General features: G+C 37.6%; 1 protein-coding gene across 1 annotated transcript in view; it reads right to left on the reverse strand.

Annotated features, from left to right (window-relative positions):
- The window catches only part of INPP4B (inositol polyphosphate-4-phosphatase type II B), a 736,226-nt gene continuing 722,064 nt past the window's right edge, over window positions 5,308–19,469 (reverse strand). The window contains exon 25 of the mRNA XM_018061563.1: window positions 5,308–11,195. Coding sequence (XP_017917052.1) covers window positions 11,063–11,195 — 133 coding nt within the window. The 3' untranslated portion in view covers window positions 5,308–11,062. The remainder of the gene's footprint in view (window positions 11,196–19,469) is intronic.

Here is a 19,469-nt window from a genome sequence, read left to right on the forward strand (position 1 = left end):
TCCCCAGTTGAAATGGAAGTCCATTTCCCTACTGGCTTTTCCTCTTGGGAATTAATCTTTTCCAGTGTCATATAAGGGCTGCTCAGATGACTCAGATGGTAAAGAATCCACCTGCAACGCAGGAACATCATATTCAATCCCTAGGTTGGGAAGATCTCTTGGAGAAGGAAATGGCACTACACTCCAGTATTCTTGCTTGGGAAATCCCATGGACAGAGGAGCATGGCAGGTTACAGTTATGGGGTCTCAAAGAGTCAGACATGTCTTAGCGACTAAACAATAGCAACAAATACTATAGAAAGGGATGGAGATGTGTCCATTTCACCTGCCACAGAGGTAGAGAGGGGCACAAAGGGGTCCCTCAGAGTCTCCACCCAAAATACACTGACTGAACAGAGTCCTTTTGGGGACTGATAGAATCGTTGAGAGAGAAAGGATTTCTTTCTTCTTGTGAGATGTATGCTGAAAATACCGTACTGGCAGAGACTTTCTGGAAAATTGCACTAAGACATGGGAAAGAATAGCAAAAAAAAAAAACCATGATGGGAGGGGGTAGAGAGAGTGAGAGAGAGAGGTTGAGATAATGCAAATCATCACTGAAAGATTTAAACATCCTACAGCAGATGTGCCTATAACTCAACCCCTGTTCTTTTCCAGTTTGAGTCAAGAAATTGCCTTTTCGTTTAAGCTAGTGAAAATTTTTTGTCACTTTCAGCCACCAAGTGCTGACTACTATTCTGAGTGTTTCTATTCATTTACTCATGATGACAGCTTACACTGTTCCTCGAGTCCCACTTTAGACTCTCCCTGGTTCCAGGTCCATGAATTCCATACTTGAATCTCGGCTTGGATTGGAGGAATTAGGCAGCTGAACTTGCCATGTTCAAAGCCAAACAACTGGCTTCCCCTCAAACCTACTCTTGTTCTCCTTTTTTTTTTTTTTTTCATCTCAGTATGTTACCATCACTTTTCAGTGACTCAAGTCAGAAATTAAACTCACCTTAATTACTTGGTCCCTGTACTCTCCCCAACTGCCAGGCCATCAACAAGACTAGCCATTCTTACTTCCTAAATATTGCTTGAGTTACTCTCTCTACTTTTAATTTTTACTGTCTCATCCAAGTCCAACACCATCACTTATTATATTGCAATATCCTTCCAGTGACCTCATACTTTCAGTTTTGATTTCCTATAATCCAGCCTCCACAAGCACCTGGAGTCAGCCTTTAAAAATATAAACTTAAGTCACTTTGATCTCCTGCTTGGAACCTTGTGATTTCTTCTAACTGCACATAAAATAGAACTTAAATCCTTTTCCCATAACTTTAATCTTGCATTCTCCATGCCCCATACTCCGTGGTTCCGGCAATGGTTTTACTACACTGTTCGTCTCTATCTTCCTTTGGTTGGATAATTCTCCTCCTTTACAGCTTGACCACCTTTTATAAATCACTTATACCATTATTCTCTGTCAAAATTCCTAGATCATTTACTTCATATCATACAGATCACTCATAATCAGTTATTGTCATTGTTTGGCTTTATTTTTGTCTACCCTTCATCACTAGCCTGAACTGTGAACTTCATGAATTTTAGACCCATGTCTCTTGTCTACCCCTAAACACCTGGTACCCACCTTGTCTGCCAGCTACACAGACACTCAAAGTATCTTTTGGTTGTTTAAGATTCTTTGATGTGGGCCATTTTTTAAAAGTCTTGTATTGAATTTGTTATAATAGTCCTTTTTTTTTTATGTTTTGGGTTTTTGGCTATGAGGCATGTGGGATCTTAAATCCCTCACCAGGGATCAAATCTGCACTCCCTACATTGGAATGTGAAGTTCTAACCACTGGACTACCGGGAAATCCCTGCAAATGATCTTCTGAATGAATGAAAGATGGAAAAAATTAATATGTAAATGAATGAATGGCTGGCATAGGGTATATTACAGAAGACTTTGAACAGTGGAGACTAATTTCATTTACAGTTATATGAGAAAATAGCTTTAGAATAAGAGACATAGGAAATTCCACTTTGAGCTATAGCTTTGGAAATGGTGAGGTGAATGGAAATAGCCTCAGAGAAAACCTGGGAGAAAATCTGGGTGTCTGAATGTGAGTGTGTGTAACTCCTAGTGTATATATGTATGGAGGATAAACTGCAGGAGATAGAAAATAAGCCTTGGAAGATAAGAAAGATATTCCAAATCGTCGATTTCACTGAATATCAAACTTCATTTAGTTTGAACAGAACTATAGTCATGAAGGTGGATGGAGAATGCATGTGAAGAAAATAGCTGTGGCTATGAAGGGGGAAGTAGAAGATTCGAGACAGATGGCGGTAACCTGGACAGACCTTAGTGACAAATGGAATATTATATGTCAACAGAGATAGGAGACTTAAAGCTGATTCAAGCTTGTCAACCTTTGTGACAAGGATACAGATTCTGTTAGCAGAGACAGGAATCCAGGGAGTGCTGTGTGTAAATTGGGAAGATGGTGATGATATTAAACATATCGTAAAACATATACATACAGAAATAGGCAGCAGCTACTTGGAAAAGGTGGTGCTGAATTCCACCTGAAAAATCAAAGACAAATAAGTTAATGAGCAACAACTTCTACAGAGAAAAATGTATTGAATAAGTTCAATAAGTTCAACCAGAGTTCAGTGCGTGAAATGGAATCCTGTCATCTTTAACAGAAAACAATACAGTATGTGCAATATGGGGAATTTGACAATTATCATTGGAAAGTTTAGAGGAACTTCATGTCAGAAGAGGATTCTTATCAGGTTCCTAACATCAAGCCCCTTTGATCCAGCCGCCAGGAACCACACCAGCCCATAGGTTAGAAAAATGCTATTGCTATGGCGGTCACCATGCTGAAGTTACAGTCATTGCCATTGGCAAGCTGCAGAATTGACAACAGATGTGGGAGCCCACCTGCACTTACTCTCCACTTGGATGTGTCTGTGAGTCCACTTAGGTTCACAAGAGGTCAACACTTCCCATCCCTTGCCGTCTTCCTTCCAGTTTCCTGAAATGGCATTGGTGGGTGTCATTGGCAGAACCTGTAGGATACCCTGAAGTCTCATGGGAAGGGAGCTGAGGAAAAGTAGTTTTTAGTCTTCTGGCCCTTGTGTTCCAGCAAGTGGGATTTCAGGGGCCTAAACCACAGTGGAAATGGAGGCTAAGGGCCAACAGAGAAAACCCAGCACAGCGAGCATGGGGCATAGGGCTAAACATACTTGTTCTCACTCACTTTTCATTGAGAAATACTGCGTTAAGTCATACTGTTGAGACAGGTCTGGGATCTGGGACCCTTTGATGCAGCGGTGCAATGCTTGGAGCTGGACACTACTCTCCACGAGCAACAAAATACAAAGAAACTGAATGGGACTAAAAATAACTGTGCATGCACAGTTAGGACAAATTCTGGACGAAGATACAAAGATGCCAAAATACCATGCTACCATTTTCAAAAGTCTGGAGCAAAAGCAGGGTACTGCGCATGCCCCCTGCACTCACCACCACGAGAGCGGTGGGCAAAACACCTAAGCCACCCCTCCAGCCAGCCCCCTGGACACACCCCTATTCTCACACTGTTTAAGAAATGACCTCAATCCCCCTGAGGAACAAGCAAGCAGGAGAACATGTTGCTTGCGCCAGCTCCCCCTTGTTGCAGCGGGGGCCCCAGTAAAGCCTTGCCTGAATTTGTCTGGCCTCTGATCAATATATTGATTAAGGAGGCCAAGAACCCTGGTCAGTTAACACTATAGCCCTCATTTTACAGATAAGGATGTGAAGACAGGAAAACGTTAAGTAACTTGACATCTGTCTGCATTATACATCCACATTTAACAAAGTAGGGGAATCAGATTTGCATCCAGGTATTCGGCCTCAAAAGCCGACATTCCTTAGCTCTGTCCTAGAATTTTCTCCTTAGAAATAATAATTAAAGACCTCAAAGGAGCACATTTTGAATGAGAAAAGAACAATTCTGAGTGCAGACCTTGGGCAATCCTTCAATGTAGGAAGCAAGCAGAGGAAACAGATCACTTAAATTCAAAGGTGAATTATCACCAAGAATGTGGTGGCTTATGATCTATCTGTTTGAAAACTGAGAAGTTATCACTCTAGGCAAGAAGCAGATCATCAGCCTCACTGCTATTGTTTAATTCTGAAATGAAGGGCTATAGCAATAAACTCATGGCTTAGGAGAGAAGGGAACTTTTGGTAGCTCAGTGTCATATTCTTGGTATTCACCCCAGTGTGCTTCCTCTCTCATTTTAACTTCTCAGTTAAAATTTATTTAAAAATCTATTCTTGGGTCACCCTTACTCATCAGGACCGTTGAGAGAACAGAGAACTCAGTTTTTGTTGTTATAGGGAGCCACAGAAGCATGACCATGTGGCTACCTGGGATTTTATGGGTGCTGGCTGAACACGCTCCAACTATATCCACCTACCCTCCCAACTTCCCTCTTGATAGCTCTGGAACATATTTTCTGAGTCCCTTGTCCTCTGACAGTTGTGTGCGTATGTCATTTACAACACTCAAGGAACCTTTGCATGGGTGTTTAAGAGAAGAGTATTCTTACTTCACTCACACAACCCTACTGGTTTTATGGCAGGTAGCATTTTGCTATAATTTGCTATGAATGGTTTCACCGTGGAGCTGCCTCTAGTATTGTTCCTGATCAGATGTAGAAAGACGTATTAGTATGAACACATACTGATGATAATGACATTACTAAGAGTTTCTTGCTATAGGATCAGATATGCTCTTGAATTCTCCAGATGGTAAAACTCCTTTCTTTCTTTACATGTAGTCAACAGTCTCATTTTAACTTTTTTTTTTTTTTTTGCTATAGCATGGAATTAAAACTCTTTGGGATTTACCTTCTACCATCAACTGCTATAATGACTTATAATCGATAAGATCCAAAGAGCGAATAAGGAAAAGTTATCTCATGTGCTCAAATGACTAATATAATCAGTATTACAAAGATCAGTGATTTGCCCAAAGATGAAGCATCTGGTTCTTACATCTTTTAAAATTATAGTTGATTTTAGTCCCATAGAACAGCAACCCTGAAAGATGCATTCTGCTATTAATAGTTGTTAACCTAATATCAATATAAAATTTGCACTGCAATTACACGTCATCAGAAAATTAGTCTATTTTCTTTGAAATACTATTTAGGCTACGCTTCTGCTATTTTAATAAAGTTTTAGAGATTTTTACATTGACAAAAATGAAAAAAATGTATAATTTGATATTTGAAATGAAAAAGACAGAAACATAAAAAATAAAAATCACATTTATTAAAAAAATACACACACAATGTACAATGAATATGGTTTACACAGAACAATAAAACAAAATGATATTTCTTCAAATGACAATATAAAGTGATCTAACCTCTTTGTGCCTCATTTCCTAGGACTACACATTATTGGTTGATCTGGAATATATATTTAACATGAAAAGAAAACAAATGCAAATGTTTCAGCTAAGTACCACAAGAATCTGAAAATCACATATTAGGTTAAATAAAATAATAAAATTTCCGCAAGAGTGTATGTGTACAAAGGATTGCACATGTGATGTGAAATGGGAGTGTACATACAGTTACAGAAATGTGGCATCTGCCTTTTAAAATCTGAAAGCTCCCTGACATGAAATGGCGTTTAATATTTATAGTGATATAAAAGCATCATAACAGCTACTAATATGTAGATAATATAGTAATCTTGCTAACATTTGAGTCAATACTGCCTGCCAGTCAATAAAATTGCACCAAGTCATCAGTAAAGATGTACTGTTGAGCTGTGCCCTTGTGTGACCTTAGAGTGTTCTGATAATTTAGGGAGACTGTGAATGTTTCATACCACGAGTATGAAAGCGCAACAGCTTAAAGAAAGACGGAAAGATAAGTGGCTTTGTGGTAACGAATCCACCTGCCAATTCTGGAGTTGCAGGAGACATCCCTAGGTCAGGAAGATCCCCTGGAGGAGGAAATGGCAACCCACTCAAGTATTCTTACCTGAGAAATCCCATGGACAGAGAAACCTGGTGGGCTACAGCCCACGGGATTGCAGAGAGTTGGACATGACTGAGCAACTGAGCACAGCATGAAAGATAAGCAACATATAGTTTATCGGGCAACAACACTTGTAGTAGGTCTTCTCTCCTTTAATGTTCAGTCTCTCTGGGTGCTATACTTCACTGTGAGTCATGTTTTCCTTTAAATTTAAAATTCTGACTATTCATGCAATTTATAAAAGTTCATGCTCAGGAGAGCTGATGGCATGTACATATTTTAAGTTAATACTACCTTATAATGTTTTCCTACCTCCTTGATACTAATAGCCAGATATGATTTGTTTCTTTGACATCAGAAATGCTTTAGGTTTCCTCTTATATGCTTAGAAATAAAACTAAGAGTGTTTAATTTGCACTAAACTCAGAAAGAAAAAACCCAAATTTCTATACCTTAACTTTATACCTAATTGGCCTGCCATATTTTATCTAAAACATTAACTGCATTTTTCTGTTCTTAAAGTTTTTTCTAGAGATAACATCTGTTTGGAAAGTTGTAACTTAAATTTCTTCCAAAGAAACAAAAGATCTAATACATTGGTAGTTTCTTTATAAAGTAATGAGATATAAATATGGAAGAGAAAAAGCAAAACTCTTGCAGATTGCAGCTGGGCTAAATGAATGTGGATTCTGTGAATTTACCTAAAATTGTCAATCCACTATACAACTCTCAGCAAATTATTTCCTTCAGTAGCACATAATCTGTAAAGCCTCCAGCTACTAGAGATGCCTTGTATTCAATATTATTTGCTTCACTCTGCAACTGCTGACCAGTTTTTCTCAGACCAGTTTCTTAAACTTGTGATGAAAGTTGATTTATTTCTCAAAAGATTATAAAAGGTGGCCTGTATGTTGAACTAAACCACTGTTTGGAATCAAACACCTAAACATTTGTGTGATTTAGCATACTGCCAGAGTTTAATTTGTTTAATCTAACAGTTTGGTTTCCAATTGAGCTATATTTATTAGAATCTGGGCCTGGTAGTATGTTACTGCTTTTCCAGCTTTTAGCAAATGCTAAAATTATAAACTTAAAAACTGATATTGAAGTGCATTTTTAGTGATTTTCTAATTAGGCTAACATTTCCTTGAATTTTGCCTGAAGTTGTTATTGCTTACACAAAAGCTGCATTGCTAAGATTTCCCTTGCAGAACATCATAGATAATTTTTATCTATTTATTTTTGGAAATTTCACTTTTTGGCCACACAGTGGGGCATTAGTTCCTTGACCAGGGATCCAATCTGTGCTCTGCGAATTGGAAGCATTGAGTCCAGTGGAGTGGAGCAACTAGCCCACCAGGGGAGTCCCACAGAAATACATTTTTTAATGAATTATTATGACGGTTTTAAATATGAATAAACATAAACAGCAAATATTACTTATAGTCTAACAGGCGTCTTTAAAGAGGGCATAAACCAAGACAAAACTATAGCCATCTGAAGGTGACTACACTTAGTATCTTTTTAATAATACTGCTTCCAATTACGATTATTTTCTGGAGAAAAAGTGATGGTGGGATCCAGTTTTGTGCTGGTCAATGTTTAACAAGTGGTTTTCCAGGAATTCAAAGTATGGGTTGGTAGCATTTGGCAGTTTCTGGGGTATAACACCCATCATGGTCAATTTCAGGCTACCTATGTGATGTTACTGCATGCAGAGTCAGGAAGTGAAGCCTGGTTAGCATATTATAAATATCATGTTTCCGCTGGACAGATACATTTGGCATAAATAACCTCAGCAGCAGATATAAATAGCATGATATAGTAAAATATTTAGCCTACATTAAGCTTTATCATTTTTAATAAGATTTATTCAATTGTGTTCTATAATTTAATATTTAATGATGGTTGTGTTTTGAAAACTGGCTTACAGAATTTAATGGTCAGGTATTGTGAGTCAGGACCAGCCAGTTTCTGGCACACCACTATTATTCTCCTCTCAGCACCTAGCAAACTTTACATAGCAGGGGCTTGGGTTTGCTTGGGAAGAAAATTCTAGGCAAAATACCATATTTAGTTGAGAGAAAAAAAGGGAAGTATCTCCCACCCAGATGCTTCCTTTTAAGACCTCACATCCTCAGAACAAGAGGTCATAGTCTTATAAAGTAAAGACTGGAGCTTAGTTACCTGGCGTCCTGCTCTCACTAGGCAGCTGGTCATTTCAGTACAACCTGTCAGCAGGATCAGACAGCTGCTCTGACTCATGGGATTACTGGATTGACCAAACTATTTACATCAAAGGATTGTTTGGGCAGAGTGTGGACAAAACCCAAGGTAATATTGACAAGAAAGGAACAATCGCACAAGAAATAAATGCAAGGGTACATCTAAAATATGGGTCTGCGTCAACAAAATATTTCAAACTTTATGTTCAGCTGTTCTGCAGAGCATTTTGCAGGCTCTGGATCTTTTGTCACTGGGTCAAACATAAACAGGATTGCACTTTCCCTTGTTTTTAAGTATGCTTTCTGTAGGACTTTGTAAATAGCTAATACTAAAGTGTTATCTACTTTTGATGACATCAGAGGGCAAACATGTTTTTGAGCAAAAAAAAATTATCTTGTTTGGAAATGTTTTCTTGGTTCAGTGTCTGGCTCAATGTGATCTCTTAAAACAGAATGACTGGTGCATCTTTTTAAGTGAAAATGGAAGCAGAAAAGCATGACTGAGCCTGTGTTTGTACAAAAGAGCTTTTAAAACTTTTTGTATAACATTTTCTCTTTGATTTAGGAAGGTTTAGTAATTTAAGAAATAATGAAGTAGTTTTCCAAGGATACTTGAAATATCTCTTAGGAAAGGGGTGACATTATTGTCGCTACGAAAAAACATTTGCTTGATGAAATCTACGTTTAGAATACGAACAAATATAGGTTTCCAATAGGGGAATGCAGAAAACTATGTTAATAATAAATGAGAAAATACATTACCTTCATTTCTATTACAGTAAGTTCTACTGTTTGAGAACTTCTATAACAGTACTTCATAAAAAAAAAACAAAAAAACAAAACTGAAATGTCTTCCACAAATAGAAAACCCTACTGTTGGTTTTCTGGTTAATAAATATTCTTTTCATATTTTGATCAAGAGGTTTCATTTTTAAAAATACAAACAAAAACTACTGTTCCTAAGAATATTTACAAGATGATAAATTACTTAAGGAACTCAAGACTGCTATCTGATATACTGAATGTGGCTTCTCAGTTACTTAAGGGAATTATTGTCATACCAACCGTTTTACCTTAAATCCAATGGGATAATGAAAATAACCACAAATCTTACCATTTTTAAATGAAACTGAACAATTTAAAGATTACATTTACTCATTGAAATTGAGAATGAGGTATAAAGGAGAACAAGATAACCTGTCCATGAATAGATCCATAGCACACAGCATCTTTTCATGAAAAAGGCTGTAAATATTTTGACAACTGCCTCAAGTATAATGCCCATAAGTCCTTAACTAAAATAACAGATTGACAATTCTAGCATTAAAAGCCTCAGAGGGTTATTTAAAATTGCAGCAATCTGAAAAGCCCAACATGAGCCTGGAGATCTGTTTGGAATCTCTATTTCAATAGGTATCTTGGTTGAGGAGCTATCATATCAGCTAGGAAAGCTACAGATGATTTGTTGAATGTGGTCATCACTAAGAGGTATCTATGTAACAGGTCTCTGGCATTTCCAAGGGAGGTTCATGCTCTGGATCGCATGCTCCTCGGATAAGAACGGAAAACATATAAATTCTTTAAATATGGAGAAAATAAATGTCATTTGTTTAGACCTTTGTACTTTCAGTTTCTATTATAGCAATACATGCCAAGGCCTATTTAACTAGTATCCTTCCCAAATTTTCATGTATCTATTTAGGGGGGCAATTTACAGATCAGATAAGCTACAAGCTACAAGGTAAGAAGGGATTGTAACCAGGGTTCTAAAATCATCTAGCTGAGTAACTGGGGACATATCTTCCTTGTACTTTAGCCATTTATAATATTTATAATGTTATACACGATGATCTCTAAGGCAATGTCTGATTTGTAGTTTTAGGAAACTTATGGTGTTATTTTACCAAGTAAGGGCAAATTTGAAATTCAGTTTAGGAGAAATAATTGTTTTGGTTTATCATTAATTATGGTAGCATAAGTTTTAAAAGGTTCATTCACATATACTAATCTATGCCAGGCAATGTATAGTTACATCACTGATTGAGACATATTAAGATAAATGCTAGAAAACACCTCAAAGATATTTTACAGTCTTTCATGAACTTGACTACATGAAGTTTAGGCTGATGGGGCAAATCAATCCAAGTCAGAGTTTTGAAAAGATCCCATGTTTTCAAAAAGTATTTTTATTGCTTTATTAACACTGTCCATCAACATTTTTAGAAGGACTGGTCACACCTTCACAGGATGACAGAGTCTTTACAAGCACATAGGAACTGCTTCTGTAGTCAGGTTCACAAGTTAACACTCCCTAATTTCCATTCACTAGAAAAATATTTTTAAGCCCACAAATGGGCTCTCAGGTTGTATATGAGAAAAGATGGGAAGTATCTCAAAGCCTCTCTCCCCTTGATACTCCTATCATCGCTTTAGAGTGAGAATGCCACTCTCTGAATCCCACCTCCAGAACCCCTGAAGCAACTTAGGTTTTTCTCAGAATGTCTTTCATTAAAAATCCCATGAATGAAATGTACACTTTTTGAACTGATCTCAACCAGAGAGAATCAATACATAGAAGCTTGGAACTAGAAACACAATATGATTTAAGATTTGTTTAATGGATTTCTTTCGGAGTCATATGCTGATAACTAACTCAAGCAATCCCTATATCTGGGTGAACGTTCCTGATCATCCCCTTCCACAAATTCATAACAATGAAAACAGAAAAACGGTGGAGATTTTCCAACGGAAGCATATTTGTGTTCCTGTTTATTTACATGTTGGTAAACTTAGGTGTCAGCTTTTCCATAAGTCCCCTCTGGAGGTCTGTAGTACTTGGGGAAAGCCATCAGCTGTAGCATGTTGAAAGCATACTTTCTGCATTTGATATTCTTCAGTACATTTTCTATGCGGCATCCTTCTCTGGTGAAAGGGGAAAAAGCACAACTTCATGAAACACAGAATAAATAAATATGCTTTATTTGTTCAATGCAGAGTTGCAGCAACAGTCCGAGTAAAAATAACAAAGATTCAACTCTACATTTTTTTTTTTTTTCACAAATGATGATACATCTTACAAAATTAAATCCTAGGCCAGGCCCAATACCATTATTGCCCTCGGAAAAAATGATGAGTAGAGTCCCTTTGCTCTTAACATATATTTAAGGTTTAATAAACTCTTTAAATATAATTTGATCCACAATACAGCTTCATTTTCATTTCATAAATATATCTGCCTTTTTATAACTTTTCCACAAATGAATTTCTCAGTCTCTTTAAAACACATGAACATCTACACGTAGCCCTAAGGATGTAGGTTCTAGGAATAAGGCATTTAATTAAGTCTGGCCCTATAGATTTTTAAAGGAAAGTTTCATCTCTATTTGACTGCATTATTTTAGCTGTGCAACGAGGAGGAAAATGGCTTTCCAAACAGCCTGGTCCAAGTCTCAGCTTTATCAAGAGGAGTGCTTGTGTACAGATAGTACAAAAGTCACAGGTGCTGAAAATGGGGCATCGAGACACAAACAAGACTTGGTTAAAAAGAATAGAAAAGTACATTGAGAGCCAAATCAACCCAAACCATAGTTACAAATGGATTCATTTAATTACAAAACAGAAATAGCCATTCTCTCCAGAACGTTACTTGACAGAAAAAAGGTTAATTGCAGCAAAGAAATCACAGAACTAACAGGTTAAGAAATTGAACAGAGGGTTCTATCAGCTGACGGCGACAATGGAATCAGCACAGTGGAAATCGAGTCTGGATGGAAGGAACCTCCCACATCTGTAGGACTTGTCTCAGGGTTCCGGGGTGTTGTGCAAATTCAGTCTTAATTTCTTTAAATAAATGGAAATGGGAAGAGGAACAGGAGGTGCAGAACTTCAAGCTTTCAGGATTCTGTTCTTTGTCTTATTCCAAAGACAGGAATTTAAAAATTCTTCTTGAGCTAGTTAACAGTTGGGAAATGCTTTTCCATGAACAAAAGAGCGAAATAATTCACTTAATGCATAGTACTTTTTTTCTTTTAGCTTTTAGGAAAAACAAATAAAACACAATTCAAACATTTGCTTGTTCTTTTTTTTTTAAATTCTGTGAATCTGAAAATGTTAGAAATTACAGCACTGTCCCCATAATTTAAAGTCCATTGTCAGTTGTAGAAAAGAAAGGAATGCAACATAAAACTTATTGGTATTTGGCTAAAAGTAATGCAAGACTTAAAATAAGCCACACGACTAGCAGGTGTGAGCTGACAAGCAGCAAGGCGACAGGATAGAAGTGTCGAGAAGTTGGCTTGTTATCAGTTAGACAGCCTGTTTCGGGATCGTCAGATTCATTCAGTGCTCCCTGGGTTTGTCTGCTGTTAAACAGGGAGGGGGGCAAGGAGTCAGGGGAGAAAAGAAAACAGTATAGCATTCACACAGTAAAGAAACTCAACCTTATATATCCTGAAATACAACACATTATCTTATATCTTACAGAAATTTCAGATGAAGTTTTTATGCTAAATAGACCCAAATGCATCCTGTGTACTTTTTTCTACCTGGACTACAGTGGCAAATATATTAAAAAAATGAAGATTCTTTTTGCTTTTTGTGCAAAAAGAAAGAGAGAGATGCTATGATGATATTCACATGGGGCAAATATATGTTTTGGCCCAAGGAAAAATTTAAGAAGCATAACAGCACCGGTAGAGAACATGACATGGATAAAACTAAAGTACGGATCAGCCCATAAAAAATAATCTGATAAATCAATACATCTCTGGAAAATGAAATGAGAAACACAGTATGTAGTGAAGGAAACAGAAGTGTTTGGCACATTCAAACACACCATCTATTGTTTCTGTACGTATATAATGTATTTAAAGTTATAAAAATGATTTATGGAAATGGCTTGGTATTTTAAATGAATTAAACACCTGACATGTCATCCTTGCCAGCCATAAGATTAGTTTAACAAAACCTGACTCAGCACCCTTCCACTGGTTCAGCTCATAAATTATGTTGTCTCCCGCTTATCTTCCTAAAATGAGGCCAAATATATTTCCTATAGACTCCTGAGCTTAAAGGAGATTCATATTTGCAGAGTGACATGTCAAAAAAGAAACGATTCTAAATTTCCAGGTTGCGTATTTTCTGTGTAAGTGAAAAACAAGCATTTATAATTCAGCTGAAAAGCAGTTCCAATCATGCCATATTTGAAATAAGCCATACTGATGTGAGTTGAAAACACAGATTCTTTTCTATGGTATAGTTCATCAGTATTCAGAGTATTCAGAATTTCAGTCACTCAGTTGTCAAGGTATTTTTGATCTCTATCAGCTCCTCCAGGTTTTAAAGCAGAAAAACAGGGGTTGTTCAGTCTATGAACAGTGCTATGTATGCAAAAGTACCTTCCAAACAAGCCCCTTGCCATCCATGACTCCTTTTCAACCAGTGGCAGCCTCTGAAAACCCCCTACACAGAGATTTTTGACCTTGTGTCCACTACAACCAGTGGCCACATGTGGACAAACAGCAGTCTTGATGATTTTAAACAGTGATCTGACTCCATTTGAATCAGTCGTGCAGGCCTGGGTTCTAGTTGTTCCCTTGTTGTTGGGTGAAGACCTACGAGTTTTGTAGCCAGTGACAAAGTGAACCACTCTTATCTGGAAAATGAGTAGTTTATTGTGTGAAATGGAGTACTATTTAATTCCTATTGTCAGTTGCACTTGGTTACTTGTTCAACTTTCTACTGCTTACTAGGTAGGAAATATGTAGTAGATTTTAACGTTATGGATATTCCCCCACCTTTACCCCTTGGTATCCACATGTGGGAATGGGAGATTGGAACTGACATATATGCACTCGTGATACTATGTATAAAATAGATAACAAATGAGAAAATACTGTATATTCCAGGGAGGTCCACTCAGTACTCTGTGGTGAACTAAATGGGAAGGAAATCCAAAAAAGAGGGGAGATATATATATGTACAGTTGATTCACTTTGCTGGGCAACAGAAGCTAACATGACATTGTAAAGCAACTATTATTCAATATACATTTTGTGGGAGGTGGGAGGGAGGTTCAAGAGGCAGGGGACATATTGCATACTTATGGCTAATTCATGTTGATGAATGACAGAAATCAAACCAATATTGTAAAGCAATTATTTTTCAATTAAATTTAAATAAATTAAAAAAATAAGATATGGATACCTTTGAATGTGACTAACAAAAGCTTTCTTGTCCAATATTATTTTTCTAATATCATCTTTACTAACGCTCACTCCTGTCCACTATTAAGATGAAGGTTATCTGTAGCAAATTAACTTTGTTAAAACCTTGGTTCCTTTCCAATGATTCTTGTGAAGAGAGAAGTACAAAGTCTCATGTATCATTTACCTATTATCTACTATTATCTATCTATCATAATATAAATATACATTCTGATTACAAATTAGGGTTAAATATTAACCTCAGTCTATCAATGATATTATATAAATGCTTTCTCTTTCCCATTGGTTACTCATTGACAGGCTGAGGCACAGACAACTGGTCAACCAGGAAGTTGAAACAATCTTGTAACAGTCGTTACTTCAAATACAAGGGACTCATTCATACCAGATGGTTTTGTTTTGTTTTTTCCCCTACAATTGCCGGGGCACATTTATTATCTTCCAAGTCTTCTTGTTAAACATGCCTTCCAAGTCAAAGCACTACGTTAAAAGATTGGGTTCTTTTGAGGGGCAGTTTTATAATTGAATTAATTTGTTGCTTACTAATTCTAGTCTCAGGAGATTAGAATAATATATTAACAATGCCTTTGACATAGTCTTTCTATTCTTCAGCTGAAAGCAACATAACCTATAAGGTTGCCATAGCATGCAGAGCTTGGGGCCCTGACTATGTCACCCAGTGGGTACAGATGCTCTTGGGGCTGCTTTCCTGCTTCCTGCTAAGAACAGCACAAATGTTTATTTCTTCAGGGCCACAAATGAATTTTTCAGCACTCTGCAAGTGTAAATGCAAAGGATGTGCTAAGTAATAATATTAGTAATTTCCTCCCTGGGAGATTATGACGAATAATTAATTAGTGGCTGCCTGGCATGGCATCCTGACAACCCAGTGTCATTAGCTTTAGCCATCAGTGTCGGGTAGATCACCATGGAAGCAAATCACAATGTCGTCTCCACTGAAAATGTGACATGATGAGACATTTAAGGGCAGTTACTGAATCTGCAGGAGAGAAAATTATTTTTTTTTTCTTCAAAGACCTGTCAAAGCAATCACTTAAAATAGAAACAAGTAAAAATGTGTCTCATTCTTAAACACATCACTGCGTACATGAGGAGACATTTCCTTAAATAAAATCCAACGTGCATGACTTGATATTTGGTTATTTCCCCCTCTTTTCTATCACTGATTACTGCTGTGTCCTAGATCACAAGGCTGACAAGCCCCCTACTACAGGTATCCTCTCAAATCATTCAGACTTCTGAAAATACAAGGTAGAGTCTTCCTATCTCCCCCTGTTGGGTAATTATTCATGAATAATGTTGCTATTTGATATTTTATTCCTTTAACCACTGCAGCTCTTCAAGCTCCCCCAAAGGAAAATTAGCAATTAAAACTGAATTGAAAAATCTTTCCTTCTGACCAGAAAGCTGATTTCCTCCCATGCTAAAATGAGACCATTTCATGTTTAATTACATTCAAGTTCGGAGTTATAGGCATAGCATCTTGAAATGATGAGCCGAGATTTTAGAGCCAATATCTCACTGGGCTTTATCTGAGTCCACATTCATCTGATAAGTTGATCTTAATAGAGCACCATGTTTCAGGCTCTAACATGTTGGATTGTGTCAGATTTTAAACTAGCAGACCTGTGTAGAGATGAATATAATGTAGGTCTTTATCAATAAGAGATTTGAGAGTGGTATCTACATCATAGAACAGGAGATTCTCAGATGTTAAGTGACTAAGAAGTCTTCAAGTTGAATTATACATTTTATAGATGAGAAAATAAATTTAAAGGCTTTGCCTAGGCTTCTACAGTAGTAAGTTGTAAGAGAAAGGATCCTGAGACCGTAGTTTGCCTAGTTCACAGCTTGCTTATATGATAGTCTGGTAAAATGAGGGGAGAAGGGTTTTTTGCTTGCTGTCTAGATTTAGGTCCAGTTTTAAATATAATGACTCAAAATATACTTAGGTGTCAAATTACCAAAACTTTCCAAAAATTTAGCTTATAATTAGAATATTGAAAGTATATTTCCAGGACTTCTTTTTTAAAAAAACTGTGCAATTGTTTAAATATGGGGGGGTATTTTAATAAAAGAATATCAAGGTTGAGATAATTGCCACTGGCTTAGAAGCAAGACTGGGCTTCCCACAGGGCACTAGTGTTAAAGAACCTGCCTGCAAATGCAGGAGAAGTAAGAGACGTGGATTTAATCCCTGGGTTGGGAAGATCCCCTGCAGGAGGCCATGGCAACCCACTCCAGTATTCTTGCCTGAAGAATCCCATGGACAGAGGAACCTGGTGGGTTACGGTCTACGAGGCTGCAAAGAGTCAGACACAACTGATATGACTTAGCATACACGCAGAAGCAGGATTAGCTTTTGTGGCCACTGAATCTTCAGAAACATTTAAAATGCTTTCTTCATTTTAACTGGATTTCAGAATCTAATACAAAATACATTGTCACCCACAGGAAAAATCCCTAAATTAGGAAATTCCTTAGAAGACATAAGAGTATGTCACTGTTTGGAGTGTCCTGATCATAGAATGTTTTCAATAATCATAGACAAGTTTGCTATAAAAGAGAGAGCAGTGTTAAGTGAAATCACAGTCAGAGGAAGCAAGAGTCCTTGGCATAGGACACTGCATGCATTTCTGGATGTGACATGCTAAGGGGAGGGCTACTGTGAACTAGACGATGCCAGAGCAAGGTCACCAGGAAAATGATTCTGGGAATCTGGAAAAATTACAGTGGGCTTGGAAACCTGGCAAAGCAGAAAAGACTGGGTGCAATGGGAAAGGATTCCATTGGCTTAGAGAAGAGGGACATTTATGGTTAAGTGGTTGTTGATTTCAGATAGTCAAAGATTCAATTGTTTAAAGTCTGGGCAAACTGCAAAGCAGTGGAAGTGTCTGAAGCAAGGAAAGAGATCTCCATGTATCACAGTCAATCATGTGACAGCTACTGTATAGATATTACAGTAAGTCTCCAAAATGGCCAATGAGCTCCATTCTGAGAGCATGTTTGTAAGTTCAATTTGTTGGTAAGTCCAACCAGGTTAGCCTAGGTACCCAACTAACACAATCGACTATATAGTATTACTACTGTACTGTAATAGGTTTATAATACATTGCATACAAGTATACATAAAAAGCAAACAGACACACAAAAAACAAAGAAAACATTTTTAATCTTATGGCACAGCACCTTTATGGAGAAGGCACCGCACTCCAGTACTCTTGCCTGGAAAAGCCCATGGATGGAGGAGCCTGGTGGCTGCAGTCCATGGGGTCACGTAGAGTTGGACACAACTGAGCGACTTCCCTTTCACTTTTCACTTTCATGCACTGGAGAAGGAAATGGCAACCCACTCCAGTGTTCTTGCCTGGAGAATCCCAGGGACGGGGGAGCCTGGCGGACTGCCATCTATGGGATCGCACAGAGTCGGACAAGACTAAAGCAACTTAGCAGCAGCAGCAGCAGCACCTTTAAAAGTACAGTAGCACAGTGCCACAGGTGGCACACAGGAGCTGGCATGGAGGGAACAAGCAAGAAGAGTTACCGACTAGAGGAGGGAGAGGAGGTGGGAGATGGCAGAGCTGAGGGACTGCTAGCAATTGGAGACAGAGGGCAAGCTGCAATCTCGCTTATCCCCAACACTGAAGGCACAGGTTCCGATTGCTTGCTGGAACCAGATGGGTGTTCGCATCTTCACAAGTTTGCAACTTAAAGGCTCGTATGTAGGGGACTTACTGTATCTTATTCATTCTTACAAACAGTCCAATGGGTTGGTATTATTATCCCCCACAGGCTAAAAAGGATTATAAAACTTGCTCAAGCAGCAGATAGGGAATTTTTATCTTCATCTTACTAACAGAAAAACCATAATGCTTTCACTTTATGATTGGGTTCCTTTCAGCACAGATTTCCCCCTACCTCTCAGAAACTGGCAGGTGCGATTTCTTGCTAGTTGCTAGATTAGATTAAGCAACCTCTAAAATTACTTTCACCTCTACCTTCCTATGATTCTTTGATTCTATCAAGACATAAAGGCACACTCTAGAGATGCATATTTTTCTACTAATAAAATAGTTGACAGTTCAATAAGAAATAGTTGGGGTATGGGGCAAAAATCAAAGAATGCAAAGAATGATGACATTGTATTTAGTCTCTAAAGTCTCTTGCTCATTCTTACCTGCTTTCAGAATTTTTAAAAAAATCTGACATATTTAATGTTTAATTTTTCCCCCACATCTCTTCTTGCATTCTTCTTCCAATTTCACTCTTTTAGTTTCACAAAGTACCTAGACAGTCAGAGTATCTTCTTGTCAGAATAAGGAAGGCTCTTGGGACTTCCCTGGTTGTTCAGTGGCTAAAACTCTGCACTCCCAATGCAAAGGACCCTGGTTCAATCCCTGGTCGGGAAACTAGAGCCTGCATGCCCCAACTATGAGTTCGTATGCTGCGCAGCCAAATAAATAAGTAAGTACACATAAACACTTACTTAAAAAGAAGCAAGGCTTCAAGTAGTGACACTTTCAGATAGTGTTTAACACTGCTTTGAATTTTGCAGACGCCCAGAAAAACAACTCAAGATAGCTAAAAATGTTTTATAAAAAAGTTTAAAAAGGAAAAGAGACAGAATGAATGAGTTCAAAGTATAATTGCTTCCATCAGACCATTTTCAGAGAATTGATACCAGTTTTGATCTTCGAATTTTAGCATGGAGAATATTTGGATGGGGTCCAGAAAGAAATACCATAAACAATTAAAGGGCTGAAGAAAAAAAGCTTCTGAGGAAGTATTTAAGGTTAATTTTGTTTGGATAAAAAAGAAGGTTAATAAGTGATGTGACTGCTACATTTGACTGTATGTAAGACAGTAGTAAAATCATTTTTGAGGTATTAAATTATGTTTTGCTCTCTTACATTTTACCCTGTAGCATAAAGCATGTCTCCGGGGATTTTAG

The sequence above is a fragment of the Capra hircus genome, chromosome 17, assembly GCF_001704415.2.
Source record: "Capra hircus breed San Clemente chromosome 17, ASM170441v1, whole genome shotgun sequence".
Classification (NCBI taxonomy): Eukaryota; Metazoa; Chordata; class Mammalia; order Artiodactyla; family Bovidae; genus Capra; species Capra hircus.